This window comes from Rhinatrema bivittatum, chromosome 13 (assembly GCF_901001135.1).
Source record: "Rhinatrema bivittatum chromosome 13, aRhiBiv1.1, whole genome shotgun sequence".
Lineage (NCBI taxonomy): Eukaryota > Metazoa > Chordata > Amphibia > Gymnophiona > Rhinatrematidae > Rhinatrema > Rhinatrema bivittatum.
Genome location: NC_042627.1, coordinates 53,442,942 through 53,457,930, shown reverse-complemented (window position 1 = coordinate 53,457,930; position 14,989 = coordinate 53,442,942). Strand labels below are relative to the sequence as shown.

At 43.5% G+C, this 14,989-nt stretch overlaps 1 protein-coding gene across 1 annotated transcript in view; it reads right to left on the bottom strand.

The window, feature by feature from the left end:
* Nucleotides 1-14,989, bottom strand: part of GNB5 (G protein subunit beta 5) — a 62,473-nt gene that overhangs the window by 14,519 nt on the left and 32,965 nt on the right. Inside the window, exons 7-9 of the mRNA XM_029575144.1 lie at nucleotides 13,839-13,930; nucleotides 11,708-11,756; nucleotides 393-489 (exon numbers count right to left, since the gene is read on the bottom strand). Coding sequence (XP_029431004.1) covers nucleotides 393-489; nucleotides 11,708-11,756; nucleotides 13,839-13,930 — 238 coding nt within the window. The remainder of the gene's footprint in view (nucleotides 1-392; nucleotides 490-11,707; nucleotides 11,757-13,838; nucleotides 13,931-14,989) is intronic.

Genomic DNA, 14,989 nt, shown 5'->3' with positions numbered 1-14,989 from the left:
ACCTATCAGGTGTCAAGTTTTATGAAGCCTAGGCCCTCCAGTAAAGCACTGCCTGATCTGCAGAAAGGGCTTTTAAAAGTTACCTGCGAAAGGTTTCGGAATAACTTCCCAGACAAAAATTTTTAAAAAATTACATGCAACACAACCCTTTATAACATTATAGAAGCAGGCAAAGCATTTCAATGCAGCTGTTTTGAACCCTGTAGTGTACTTTACACATACATCATACGCCTGAACAAAAAGAGTATAATTACCCAGTTCTGGGAAGGAGGGTGGTTTGCACACTAGGGCATGTACTCTATGTCTAAATCAGGGGTTTGGGGTTATTGTCACTGGCAGACATTAGGAAAGGATCTGTTCCAGCACCGAATCCAGTCCTCACCAAATCTTACCGCTGAGAGAGAAATCCACAGTAGATGCTCCGAAAATAATACTTTCCTTGGAATAAATGGCCACCTCTCTGTCTGCACGGAGATCATACAGACGACACTAAAGGGAGAGAAAGAGGGGATAACCGGCATGTATGACCAATGACAGAGATCAGGTTGTATGATCATAAATCATTGACCGAGAAAATCAGTCAGCTACACACCTTCAAGCAACTAGTTTAAAGTCAAATGTGCTTTTTAAAATGAATTTGGAGCATAATGGCCTTAAATATTTCTGTATCAAAGGCAAGAAAATAGATTTATTAAAATTACAACACTGTAGACATGGCCTACCCCCTGTCTATGAACAGTGCACTCTGCTCTGGTGCTGTTACTGACACATGAACTCTCTGGTGCTGGAGACAGCTGCTGGGATTTCAGTAACTACCTCGTGCCAATGCCACAGAGAGACAACATGTCTACAGACCAAGGAGAGATTCAGATACCCATCATTCATTCCTCACTCCAACCCCCCCCTCCCCCCAAGGCAGTTCAGTTTATTTTTAAATGCTTTCAGTGTACTTCTAGGAAACCAGGATTGATTCTGCTCTTCCATATCCGTTAGCGCTCTCAGCAGCTAAGAATGCACTCGGTTTATTTTTAAAACACTGCTATCAAAATTGCCTCAATGAAACCCAATAACCTTGATCAGGTTCAAGCTGCGCCCTCTGCTCTCTGCGCCATGTATCCTTCTACACATATTCACAGGGCCAACGTATGCACAAGGTTATCACTTACTCTAACATTTCTCTGTCACGGGTCAGCTTTCCTAATTTCCTGGGATACGATGAATATTCCTTGCCTTTACAAACTGTGTTTCTCCCCTCTGAACGCCTTCAACCTCGTCAGAAGCAGCTTAGTGGAAAATTGGTTAAATATCATTGAACCACCACAGTCTACAACCATAGTGATACTATTCAAATATTTACAACACCAGTCCAGGGCTGAGAGAGAGTCATTTTCAACAGTGCGCACAGGCCTAAAGTCTGTATGCATTTTTACCTGCAGATTTTAGTTCAAATTTCCAAAGCAGAGCAGGTGTGACCCACCTACTTTTGGAAATCAAATTTCTGCAGGTAAATCATTTCCCCTCCAATGCACCCTCCCCTTCCCGGAATTCCTACTTACTATGCATGAAATCAAGTTTCATTCATACTTTTATGTGCATAGACCCGGAACTGACTTTCACATGGAAATTTAAGCACAAAATCTGGAGTTTCTGCACCGTAATTCCTTTTGGAAATCAGGCCCGTAAAAATTTCAACAGCATAATCAAGAAAACTATATTGCATTTCTTTCCATTTCTAGCCGGCTCATGCTCTCATTGGATCCCCTGAGGGCAGCACTGGGGTCCCCTTAGGCCTCTGCCAGGTGCAGAGCAGCACCAGCCGGAGAGTTTCAAAACCCAGAATGCAGGCGCGCCTGAGGAGGAGAACCCGAGCGTGATGCTGACTGGAAGACAGGAGCTGCACCCTGTGCATCCGCTTTAGAAACCAGGGACTGCCACGCCGTGCAAGCAAGGAGGCTGGGGATGCCTGGAATCTTCTTTAAAAGTGAAGCATCCGACTATTCCCACACAAAGTGCTCGCAGCTGAAGTGAGGCCAGCAGACTTCCTCACTGCACCAAGCTGGTGATTGGGATTGGCACATGAGGTCCCCCACCCTGAACGATGTGAGAACTTGCTTCTGAGAGCTGCACGGCGCACGCCTAAAACAGCTTTTGGGTTAAAGCCTCCATTTTGTCTGCACTCTGAGTGAGAACCCATCACAGCCGCTAAAGAATTCTCTTATGAGAACTCAGTGAGCAAGAGCAAACATGAAACAGGTCCCTAAGGGAGTAATTTTGTTATTGCATATACGTTTGCCAGCAAATGTGCGCATACATTTGGAAAATGATTCCACCCAATCTACCTGCACACACTTACACCTGCTAAACACAGAAACGTAGAAATGACGGCAGAAGACGACCAAATGGTCCATTCAGTCTGCCCAGCAAGCTTTCACTTCCCCTGCCCCTCCCCCATACTTATCTGTTACTCTTGTCCCTTGTAAGTGACTTTTTGTTCTATTTTCCTTCCACCCCCACCATCGATGTAGTTACCAGTGCTGGAGCTGGATTGAAGTATCTAGCTAATTGGTTAGGGGTAGTAACAGCCGTCATAGCAAGCTACTCCCACGCATGTTTATCCAGTCTGTGCAACTCAGTCCTTATTGGTTGTTGTCCGAATATAAATCATCTTTTCATCATTCCCCCTGCCGTTGAAGCAGAGAGCTATGTTGGATATCACTGAAAGTGAAGTATCAGGCTTATTTGGTTTGGGGTAGTAACCAAACTACTCCCCTGCTTTTTTGTGGATGCAAATCCTTTTTTTTCACATTTCCTCTTGCCGTTGAAGCATAGAGTAATGTTGGAGTCGCATTAACCGTGTGTATGTTTATTGAATTAGGATATTAATCTCCAGGTAGTAGCAGTCATTCCCGCAAGCCGCCCCCATGCCTCTTCACTTCATTCACATCCTCTAGACTTTATGGATCCACAGTGTTTATCCCACGCCTCTATGAACTCCTTCACAGTTTTGGTCTTCACCACTTCCTCCGGAAGGGCGTTCCAGGCATCCACCATCCTCTCCATGAAGAAATACTTCCTGACATTGGTTCTGAGTCTTCCTCCCTGGAGTTTTAAATCGTGACCCTGGTTCTGCTGATTTTTTTGCAACGGAAAAGGTTTGTCGTCGTCATCTTTGGATCATTAAAACCTTTCAAATATCAAAGTCTGTATCATATCACCTCTGCTTCTCCTTTCCTCAAGGGTGTACATATTTAGATTCTTCAAACTCCCCTCATAAGTCATTTGATGAAGACCCTCCACCTTTTTGGTCGCCCTTCTCGGTACCGCCTCCATCCTGTCTCTGTCCCTTCGGAGATACGGTCTCCAGAACTGAACACAGTACTCCAGGTGAGGCCTCACCAATGACCTATACAAGGGGATAATCACATGCCTTTTCTTACTAGATATTCCTTTCTCTATGCAGCCCAGCATTCTTCTGGCATTAGCTATCGCCTTGTCACATTTTTTCGCTGACTTCAGATCATTAGACGCTATCACCCCCAGGTCTCTCTCCTGCTCTGTGCACATCAGCCCTTCTCCCCCCATCGAATACAGTTCTTTCGGATTTCCACACCCCATATGCATGAGACTGCACTTCTTGGCGTTGAATTTCAGCTGCCATATCTGACCACTCTTCCAGTTTCCTTAAATCCAGTCTCATTCTTTCCACTCCTTCCGGCGTGTCCACTCTGTTGCAGATCTTAGCATCATCTGCAAAAAGACAAGCCTTACCTTCTATCCCATCCGCAAATTCGCTCACAAAGATATTGAACAGGACCAATCCCAACACCGATCCCTGCGGCACTCCGTTCAACACAGCTCTCTCTTCAGAGTAAGTTCCATTCACCACCACACATTGTCTTCTGTCCGTCAACCAGTTTGTAATCCAGGCCACCACCTTGGCACTCACTCCTAAGTTTCTCAATTTATTCACCAGTCTCCTGTGCAGGACCATGTCAAAAGCTTTGCTGAAGTTCAAATAGATGACATCGAGCGCTCTTGCTCGATCCAATTCCTTGGTTACCCAGTCAAAAAAGTAAATCAGATTTGTCTGACAGGATCTTCCCCTGGTGAATCCATGCTGCCTTTAGTCCAGCAATTCTCCCGACTGTAGATAAGAACATAAGAACATAAGAAAATGCCATACTGGGTCAGACCAAGGGTCCATCAAGCCCAGCATCCTGTTTCCAACAGTGGCCAATCCAGGCCATAAGAACCTGGCAAGTACCCCAAAAACTAAGTCTATTCCATGTAACCATTGCTAATGGCAGTGGCTATTCTCTAAGTGAACTTAATAGCAGGTAATGGACTTCTCCTCCAAGAACTTATCCAATCCTTTTTTAAACACAGCTATACTAACTGCACGAACCACATTCTCTGGCAACAAATTCCAGAGTTTAATTGTGCGTTGAGTAAAAAAGAACTTTCTCCGATTAGTTTTAAATGTGCCCCATGCTAACTTCATGGAGTGTCCCCTAGTCTTTCTACTATCCGAAAGAGTAAATAACCGATTCACATCTACCCGTTCTAGACCTCTCATGATTTTAAACACCTCTATCATATCCCCCCTCAGTCGTCTCTTCTCCAAGCTGAAAAGTCCTAACCTCTTTAGTCTTTCCTCATAGGGGAGTTGTTCCATTCCCCTTATCATTTTGGTAGCCCTTCTCTGTACCTTCTCCATCGCAATTATATCTTTTTTGAGATGCGGCGACCAGAATTGTACACAGTATTCAAGGTGCGGTCTCACCATGGAGCGATACAGAGGCATTATGACATTTTCCGTTTTATTCATCATTCCTTTTCTAATAATTCCCAACATTCTGTTTGCTTTTTTGACTGCCGCAGCACACTGAACCGACGATTTCAATGTGTTATCCATTATGACACCTAGATCTCTTTCTTGGGTTGTAGCACCTAATATGGAACCCAACATCGTGTAATTATAGCAAGGGTTATTTTTCCCTATATGCATCACCTTGCACTTATCCACATTAAATTTCATCTGCCATTTGGATGCCCAATTTTCCAGTCTCACAAGGTCTTCCTGCAATTTATCACAATCTGCTTGTGATTTAACTACTCTGAACAATTTTGTGTCATCTGCAAATTTGATTATCTCACTCGTCGTATTTCTTTCCAGATCATTTATAAATATATTGAACAGTAAGGGTCCCAATACAGATCCCTGAGGCACTCCACTGTCCACTCCCTTCCACTGAGAAAATTGCCCATTTAATCCTACTCTCTGTTTCCTGTCTTTTAGCCAGTTTGCAATCCATGAAAGGACATCGCCACCTATCCCATGACTTTTTACTTTTCCTAGAAGCCTCTCATGAGGAACTTTGTCAAACGCCTTCTGAAAATCCAAGTATACTATATCTACCGGTTCACCTTTATCCACATGTTTATTAACTCCTTCAAAAAAGTGAAGCAGATTTGTGAGGCAAGACTTGCCCTGGGTAAAGCCATGCTGACTTTGTTCCATTAAACCATGTCTTTCTATATGTTCTGTGATTTTGATGTTTAGAACACTTTCCACTATTTTTCCTGGCACTGAAGTCAGGCTAACCGGTCTGTAGTTTCCCAGATCGCCCCTGGAGCCCTTTTTAAATATTGGGGTTACATTTGCTATCCTCCAGTCTTCAGGTACAATGGATGATTTTAATGATAAGTTACAAATTTTTACTAATAGGTCTGAAATTTCATTTTTTAGTTCCTTCAGAACTCTGGGGTGTATACCATCCGGTCCAGGTGATTTACTACTCTTCAGTTTGTCAATCAGGCCTACCACATCTTCTAGGTTCACCGTGATTTGATTCAGTCCATCTGAATCATTACCCATGAAAACCTTCTCCATTACGGGTACCTCCCCAACATCCTCTTCAGTAAACACCGAAGCAAAGAAATCATTTAATCTTTCCGCGATGGCCTTATCTTCTCTAAGTGCCCCTTTAACCCCTCGATCATCTAACGGTCCAACTGACTCCCTCACAGGCTTTCTACTTCGGATATATTTAAAAAAGTTTTTACTGTGAGTTTTTGCCTCTACAGCCAACTTCTTTTCAAATTCTCTCTTAGCCTGTCTTATCAATGTCTTATATTTAACTTGCCAATGTTTATGCTTTATCCTATTTTCTTCTGTTGGATCCTTCTTCCAATTTTTGAATGAAGATCTTTTGGCTAAAATAGCTTCTTTCACCTCCCCTTTTAACCATGCCGGTAATCGTTTTGCCTTCTTTCCACCTTTCTTAATGTGTGGAATACATCTGGACTGTGCTTCTAGAATGGTATTTTTTAACAATGACCACGCCTCTTGGACATTTTTTACTTTTGTAGCTGCTCCTTTCAGTTTTTTTCTAACAATTTTTCTCATTTTATCAAAGTTTCCCTTTTGAAAGTTTAGCACGAGAGCCTTGGATTTGCACACTGTTCCTTTTCCAGTCATTAAATCAAATTTGATCATATTATGATCACTATTGCCAAGCGGCCCCACCACCGTTACCTCTCTCACCAAGTCCTGTGCTCCACTGAGAATTAGATCTAAAATTGCTCCCTCTCTCGTCGGTTCCTGAACCAATTGCTCCATAAAGCTATCATTTATTCCATCCAGGAACGTTATCTCTCTAGCATGACCCGATGATACATTTACCCAGTCTATATTGGGGTAATTGAAGTCTCCCATTATTACTGCACTACCAATTTGGTTAGCTTCCCTAATTTCTCTTAGCATTTCACTGTCCATCTCACCATCTTGGCCAGGTGGACGGTAGTATACCCCTATCACTGTAGTCTTCCCTGACACACAAGGGATTTCTACCCATAAAGATTCAATTTTGTATTTAGTCTCATGCAGGATGTTTATCCTGTTGGACTCTATGCTATCCCGGACATAAAGCGCCACACCTCCTCCCGACTGCTCCTCTCTATCATTGCGATATAATTTGTACCCCGGTATAGCACTGTCCCATTGGTTATCCTCTTTCCACCATGTCTCTGAGATGCCAATTAAGTCTATGTCATCATTTACTGCTATACATTCTAATTCTCCCATCTTACTTCTTAGACTTCTGGCATTAGCATACAAACATTTCAAAGTTTGTTTTTTGTTTGTATTTTTATTCTGCTTTTTAATTGATAGGGATAAGTTAGAATTTTTTAGCTCAGGTGAGTTTTTAGTTACAGGCACTTGGACTACTTTTCTAATTATTGGAACCTCACTGTCGGGATGCCCTAATTCTAATGCATCATTAGTATCCTTTAAAGATACATCTCTCCGAACCATGCGCTGCTGAGCGACTGTCGGCTTTCCCCTTTGTTCTAGTTTAAAAGCTGCTCTATCTCCTTTTTAAAGGTTAGCGCCAGCAGTCTGGTTCCACCCTGGTTAAGGTGGAGCCCATCCCTTCGGAAGAGACTCCCCCTTCCCCAAAAGGTTCCCCAGTTCCTAACAAAACTGAATCCCTCTTCCTTGCACCATCGTCTCATCTACAGCGACTCCATTACTTTTCCCACCACCGAGGTGAGGCTAACCGGTCTGTAGTTACCAGCCTCTTCTCTGTTCCCACTCTTGTGAAGCGGGACCACCACCGCTCTTCTCCAATCACTCAGCACTCTCCCGTTTCTAGGGATTTATTGAACAGTTCACACAGCGGACCCACCAGCACATCTGAGCTCCCTCAGTATCCTGGGATGAACCTCTTCAGGCCCCATGGCTTTGTCCACTTTCAGTTTCCCCAGGTCTTCCCATACATTGTCTACTGTAAATGGAGTTTCATCTACTCCATTTCCCTCCAATTTCTTGTTAACTAGCGACTGTCCTTCTCCGGGGTCCTCTTTAGTGAACACAAAACTGAAGTATTCGTTTAATATTTCTGCCATTTCTTCGTCTCTCTTCACACATTAATCCTTTTCACCGTTCAATTTCACTATACCACTTTGAACTTTTCTCTTTTCATTGATGTATCTGAAAAATGTTTTGTCACCACTCTTTACCTCTTTGGCAATCCTTTCTTCCGCTTGACTTTTTGCCGTCTTGATTGCTTTCTTTGTCTCCTTCAGTTCCACCAGATATTCTTCTTTGTGTTCCTCCCTTTGGGATCCTTTATATTTCTTGAACGCTGTTCTTTTAGCCCTTATTTTGTCAGCCACCTCCTTTGAGAACTAGATAGGTTTCATTCTTCTTTTGCTTTTCTTTACTTTTCCAACATATAGATTGGTTGCCATGGTAAGTGTTCCTTTAAGTTTGGTCCACTGTTGCTCCACTTCTCTCTCGTTCTCCAAGCCTACTAGTTCTTCCTCCAGGTATTTCCCCATTTCATCAAAGTCTGTGTTTTTGAACTGCAAAACTTGGGTCCGTGTGCTTCTTCTCCGTATCCTTTTTGTGATATTAAACCATACCGTTTGATCACTGGTGCTGAGGTGGGCGCCCACTTGGACAGAGACATTATCTCCATTAGTGAGCACTAAATCTAGTATAGCTCCCTCTCTCGTGGGTTCCATTACCATTTGTTTGAACAAAGCTCCTTGCAGGGCATCCACTATTTCTCTTCTATTGTTAGATTCTGCAGATGGGATTCTCCAGTCTACATCTGGCAAATTAAAGTCTCCAATGATCACCACTTCTCCCTTCTTTCCCATCTTTTGGATGTCTTCAACAGGATCTCTGTCAAGCTCTTCCTTTTGGTTTGGAGGCCTGTAAACCACTCCAATAAAAATGGATGCCCCATAGTGCTTCTTCATTGCCCCATCTTCCTTGCAGCTCAGTTGCATGAATATTGTTTCTGATATAAAGAGCCACTCCTCCCCCTTTCCTATCCTCTCTGTCCTTTCTTAACAAGTTATAGCCCGGTATTGCCGTATCCCAATCATGAGATTGTGTGAACCATGTCTCCGTGACAGCAACAACGTCCAAGTCTGCCTCCACCATTAGGGCTTGCAGATCTGGGATTTTATTGCCCAAACTATGAGCATTTGTGCTCATAGCTTTCCTTGTTCAGGTTACTGCTGTTCCTGGACTCCTTTTGTGACCTCTTTAGTTGAGTTTTGTTATCCACTTCTCCCTTTCCCTTTGCATTTGTGCAAAGGAAAGGATTAGTGCCTCTGATGACAGATTCATCCAGCACAATGAGCTTTTTCCTTTGGTTATTGATCTGGAATTTCTATATACATTGGGTTTTCTTCCTTTTCAGTTAACACTTCAATCTTTTTCTCAAGAACTTCTTCAGTATTTAATACATAGAAGGCTTTTTGTGCTTGTTGCACTTGATGCAGTGTATATCTCTGCATCACAGGCCTAATTTTACCAGAGCCCACTGTATTCCTGTTTATTGAGTTCCTTCGTGCCCTGTGTGAGTGGGGGAGGGGGGGTAGACTTGTGGGCTGCACAGCTGTCAAGAACAGGTGCCTGTGGGTCACAGGTCTTAACCTACCTGAGCCCACTGTAAATCTCTTTTTCCTTGACTTTTGTTTTTTTTGTGGTAATGGGGAATTAATTCCTGAATATTGTAAAGTGGGTGAAACTTTCTTCATTGAAGCTAATTCGGCTTTAACTTCAGCCAGCTCCTTTTCCAAGGAAGAGATTTCTGAACAAATGGGGCAAGCCGTATGTTTCCAGATGATTTCCCTCAGAATAAAGGCCTCACAATAGTTACATTGGATTGTCCTCATTTTGGTAATTTATTTGATGGATAACACTTAGGGAAATACTAATTTACTAATTTATCTTGTTGCCAATTATGAATTTAGGCAGACTATATTAGAAAAACAAACCTAGGGGTGGGTGGGAGTTAAACAGTTAACCCTTGGTCAAGCTAGGTACAAAACGGACCCTTCTGGAAGTTTGTTTTCATTTGTTTACCCAGCTCTTTCTGCCCCAATATTCTTATCTAAACAGAGATTATTAGTGACACTAAATCTAGATAGATTCTAACAGATAAAAAAGCTGTAATGGGGTTTTTTTTTTTGTTGTTTTTTTTTAAATCTTGAACACAACAGCAGAATACCCAAAAAGCAACTTAATAAACACTGTTTATATCTGACTATAATGAAATGAAATCACAGACAACAATCTATTACATACAGAAGCCTACTACAATAATTTAAGAATTAAGCAGGAAAGACTTATCTGCCTAGGCAATAGTTTGCTGGTTTGCAGAATTAACTTCTCCCCTAGTTCTGAGATAGCCACACCCAATCTAAAACGTGCACAGACTTTTTCTGGAAAATCTGCACGCACAACTTTTGAAAATCCAAACTAGTAGGCATCTAAGTGCAAACCCCCTCCCCAGCCTCACCGCTGGGAATGCTTCTGCTCAGGGCAGGGAAACTTAGGCGCATTTAAGGCATACGTGCGAGTTTATGCGCAGATCGCTTGGGCAAGTTTGTAAAAGGCCATTGAAAATTACCCTCCCTAGGACTAATAAGGAGATACTGATTTTTGTTGAGGTAAAAATCAAGATTTGTTGACCTGAGAGAAGAATACGGACTAAGATGACATTCACAGAATTAAAAAAAAAAAGAAAAGAAATCAATATACGCATTCTTGTGTACTGTCCAATGTTCTACCTATGGGGTCTCTGTGTAGAAAAAAAAAAAAAAATCATGTCTTTCTTTCTTTCTTCACATTTGAATGGGAGACCAAAGTGATCTCCAAATCTCATGTAGAACATCTTTGTTCTAATAACAGCATAACACACAATCCAAAGGACACCTTTTAAATCCGAAGCTCTGGAATACACTTGTGTGTGTGTTGGACTAATAAATACTAGCCCAGCTTGCACAGAATCCAATTTTTCTTGTGACTAACACAGCTATTACAGGAGGAGGTGCCAGGTACAAGGCATCTGCAGACTGAAACCGCTGAGAGAGTGCAAAGAATGTTCCGGCTCACCTCCAAGCATAAAGTCGAGGTTTCTGCCGACACTGATATCGACCTCTCTGAAGGGACTTAACAGTTCAGCTTCCAACAGTGCACTGCTTAAAAAGCATCAGGGATTTCAGTGCTGTTGGTCTCTCGGGAGGCGTACAGTGGAAGATTTCTGACCCAGCGCATGCACGGCTTTTCTCAACCCACTCCTCAGGACACACAGTCAGCCAGCCTGCTTTTCAGAATATGCATGAGGTAGATTTGTATGCAAATCCATCTCATGCATATGCATTGTGGAGATCATGAAAACCTGACTGGCTAGGTGTGACCCAAGGACTGGGTGCAGAGCCCCTGCTCAAGTCAATCAGAAGCTAAGAAGTACTTCAAGTATGCAACATTAATAATTTCTATTTACATAGAGCCCTTCCTCCTCCAGGATCTCAAAACAGCTTTACAACAAATATGTGAGAAACTGTCAGGAGACCACCTCCGTGATGAAAGGCAACCAGTTCTAAATTCCTGCAGGTCAAAGGAGAGGGAATGGGTTCTATTGTTATTATTATTTCTAGTCCATGATAACTGGCCAAATTGAGAAACAGGGAGACAAAGTAATTTGCTCAAAGTCGCACAGGGAATCAAGCAACAGAATGCCCTGGGCCTCTCCTCAGCAGAAGGGTAATTTCCAAAGAGGTCAATCAGGAAAGTACCTAGGAGTTGCTTACGGCTGGTGATTTACAGAAATCCTTTCACTGGTAAATTACGCCAAACTTTCCACACGTGATAACTGCAAAGAGTTTTTGGAAAACTTACAGTGGCGTCATCTGAACCAGAGGCAAATGCATCTCCACTGGGGTAGTACCTGGGAGGAAAGAAATGACAATTTCCAGTTTTGCAGGAGAAGGAATAAATAGCAAACAAATGAAGGCCCCACATATTTCCAGACAGACTTATGACACAGGCTCCCCCCGACAAGTAATCTTAGTGCCATCCCTCAGAAGCATTCTTGCAGCCAGGGAGAAGTCATTTAGCAGGGGAAAAGGGGCAGTCTGGAAATTACCTGCCTTTAACCCAGCTTTCAGCGGGGGCGGATTGGCCTATCGGGGGATAGGGCATCCCCCGGTGGGCCAGTCGCTCTAGTCACGTGGTCTGCCAAGCGCGGCTGTGACAGAGCCACGCTCGGCAGACCACGTGGTATCTCCTGGGCCGGCCGGGACGGCGAATCCCCGGGCCGGTCGTCATCGGGAATCCGCCCCTGGGGAACAGTGAAAGTACGCTGTGTTTTCCGACCTATGCGTGCTGTTTCCCAGCCAAATTCTGACCTCCACCAAAAGCAGAAGCAAGGATCACGGGCCAGCCGTATTGTGGCCAATTTGCACGGGGAAGGCTGAAAATCTGCACACAATACCGTGGCTTTGCATTTGGGCAGGCTGTTTGCACAATGACCTATTTGTTACAGAAGTTAAATGATCGAGTACCATAAAGCTGTTGACTTCCAAGCAATGTGTGAATTTGAGAAGCCTTTGGTTTCACAATTTTTGTCTGCCAATACACGCACAAACACAGGCCGCGGTATTACGCGCACAAGTACCCGCTGACCCTGGGAAACCTTTCCTCATTGCCCTATGCTTTTTCTCTTAGGGGAAGAAGCGAGGACTCTGTGTGGATGATGCTGTGCTACAAAAGTGTTCTCCCAAAAAGCAACGGGAGCCCCGTACACAGCGACAGGCTTGTGCGTCTGTGTAAACTACTAAGGGGGGTTTGGTTTTTTTTTTAAATAAATAAGTTTGCAGAAGCAGTTTAGAAGGAACTAGTGATCCTTTTATGAGATCAGGGAAGTCCAGCCATAGATGGCCACAGATCCCAAGTGCTACGATTTTCACATCTGTCCGCCGAGGTGCCAAGCATGCGGGGGATCTTGTACCTCAGTTTCAAAGGGAAAGTACCTGCAAACTTTTACATCTGCTTTCTCTGCGGATAGTATTTGTATGGAAGATACCTGGCATAAGTCTGAAAATACAATATGCGTGCGTTATTGACCTCCCCTGCCCAAACCATGCTCCCAGGATGAAAAGTACGTGCACACCCGGCGTACTCTGCGCCAGATCCATGAAGGCCGTTTGCAGCCAGTTTAACCGGGTAAACGGATCTGACAATCACCCCACTTAACCATCCAGGAAACAGTCTGCAACATTCTCTTAAAGCTCTGATCATCTTCATGAACTGGGATGAAACGAAAGACGACATCCAAGACTGAACGGTTTAAGATGTCACCAGCACCCAAGATGGACACTGTGGCCCTGAATTATGCCACCTGTTGTCCACAGTTAAAATTGGCATAAGTCCTTCCTCCTGGTCTCACTACGCATCACTCTTCCTTTTTCATCTTCTCCGTGGGACTCCCCTCAGGGAAATCCCCCCCCCCCCTCCGCACCAGCGCTCCCAGGCTCTCTCTCTCTCCACCCTTCCCACCAGCACTCCTGTGTTTTCTTCTGTGTCATCCTCTTTCCTATGCTCAAAAGATCTCTGCTCCCTTTGCACCTCCCCCCACACCCAGCGCTCTGAACTTCTTTCCATCTACACACGGTACCCAGGAGCCCTCTACCAGGGGAGCTCATTAGCTTTCTAGATCCTCTCTGCCACACTTGAACCAAAATATTTGGGGGGAGGAGTTTAAGGAAAAGCATAAAACTGCACAGCATTGCATTATACCTTTTGTAAGGCGGGCCCACATAACGTGTCAATTTGTAAAGCTGCAAGCCAGTGCAGATTATACACTGGCATACAAGGAGCACATCAGGTTTACGTATAATCGGCACGATCACGACATGCACTAGAACACACTAAGCCTGGAATCGGTATTTTGTGGCTTTGTCATGCATCTGCAAAAGAGATAAAGTAACAGTGGGATCATAGTTATTTTCACCACGCATTGCATGCAGACCTGACGCTGTTGATATCCGACTCATGCGTTTCAAAGGACTGGATGCATTGGCCAGACCTCATGTCCCACACCATCGCCTTTTTGTCACAGCCCTAAAAAGACAAAAAATTGGATAGATCTGTGTACAAATGGGCCATCTTACCCAGTCGCTTCAGTCACACTTAATTCTTTATAAAGCCACTGCTGTCAGCTCAGCTTGGGCCACAAACACCTGAGCGATCCCCGAGGCCACACAAGCCAGCTGAGCAGGTGATGCAACCAAGGACTGAGCTGCTCAATGTGATTCATCACGCAAACTCCCAACTCCAAATTAACAGCAATCAGCAACTAAGAGACCTCCCACAAGTGCTGCAAAACCTGGAAGTAAAGAAAAAGCTTGCTTGCTTCTGTGTTTCAAAATACCTCACTCTCATTCCCTATGAAAATTCAAATAACTTCTGGAGAAGAGGCCAGTTCGGTCGGACGGCAGACTTTCCCTCTTCTGAACAGCATTACTTGGTGCGGTACGAGAAAGGAAGAACAGCAGGATGGTTTTTAAGTGGGCCCAGCAAACCTCTGGTAGTGCAGCTTTTCAGCACTGTCGATCCAAAATCGGCCATACTAAGGTGCTCAGCATGGGGAAAACTCTCTGCTCAGTATATTATTCCTTACTACAGACTGAGAAACAGCCTTTGGAGGAGAAAACTAAACAATATTTTACAAGTTCTGGATCATGAGGTAGCCCCGATCCGCTGGACGGCCCGGTCTGAAGAAGCTCGACTTGAGACGAATGTCTTGGTCTGGTTCTGTGAATTAGTTTATGGCCAGTTCATTGCTGCCACTTTTATCCTTCTTGGGTATTAAGGATTCTTGGCACATGCCTTCAATTATTTATATTTATTAATTTATATCATTGTCCTCTTTTCTTATGGATTGGAATTGTTTTTGAGTTATTTCTATTTATTCTGACTACCTATTTGGATGTGCTTATGCCTATTTACATTTCTTAAGTTTTTATTTCATTCTTTGCTTTTGTACTTAATTTTGTTTATGATTATTTTTCACTTTTTTATTCTGTTTGTTAATAGCTTGGGGTTTTTTTTTTGTTTTTTGTTTTTTTTTAGAAAGGCAGCATATAAATGGAACTAAATAAATAAACCCAGAGAAAATGA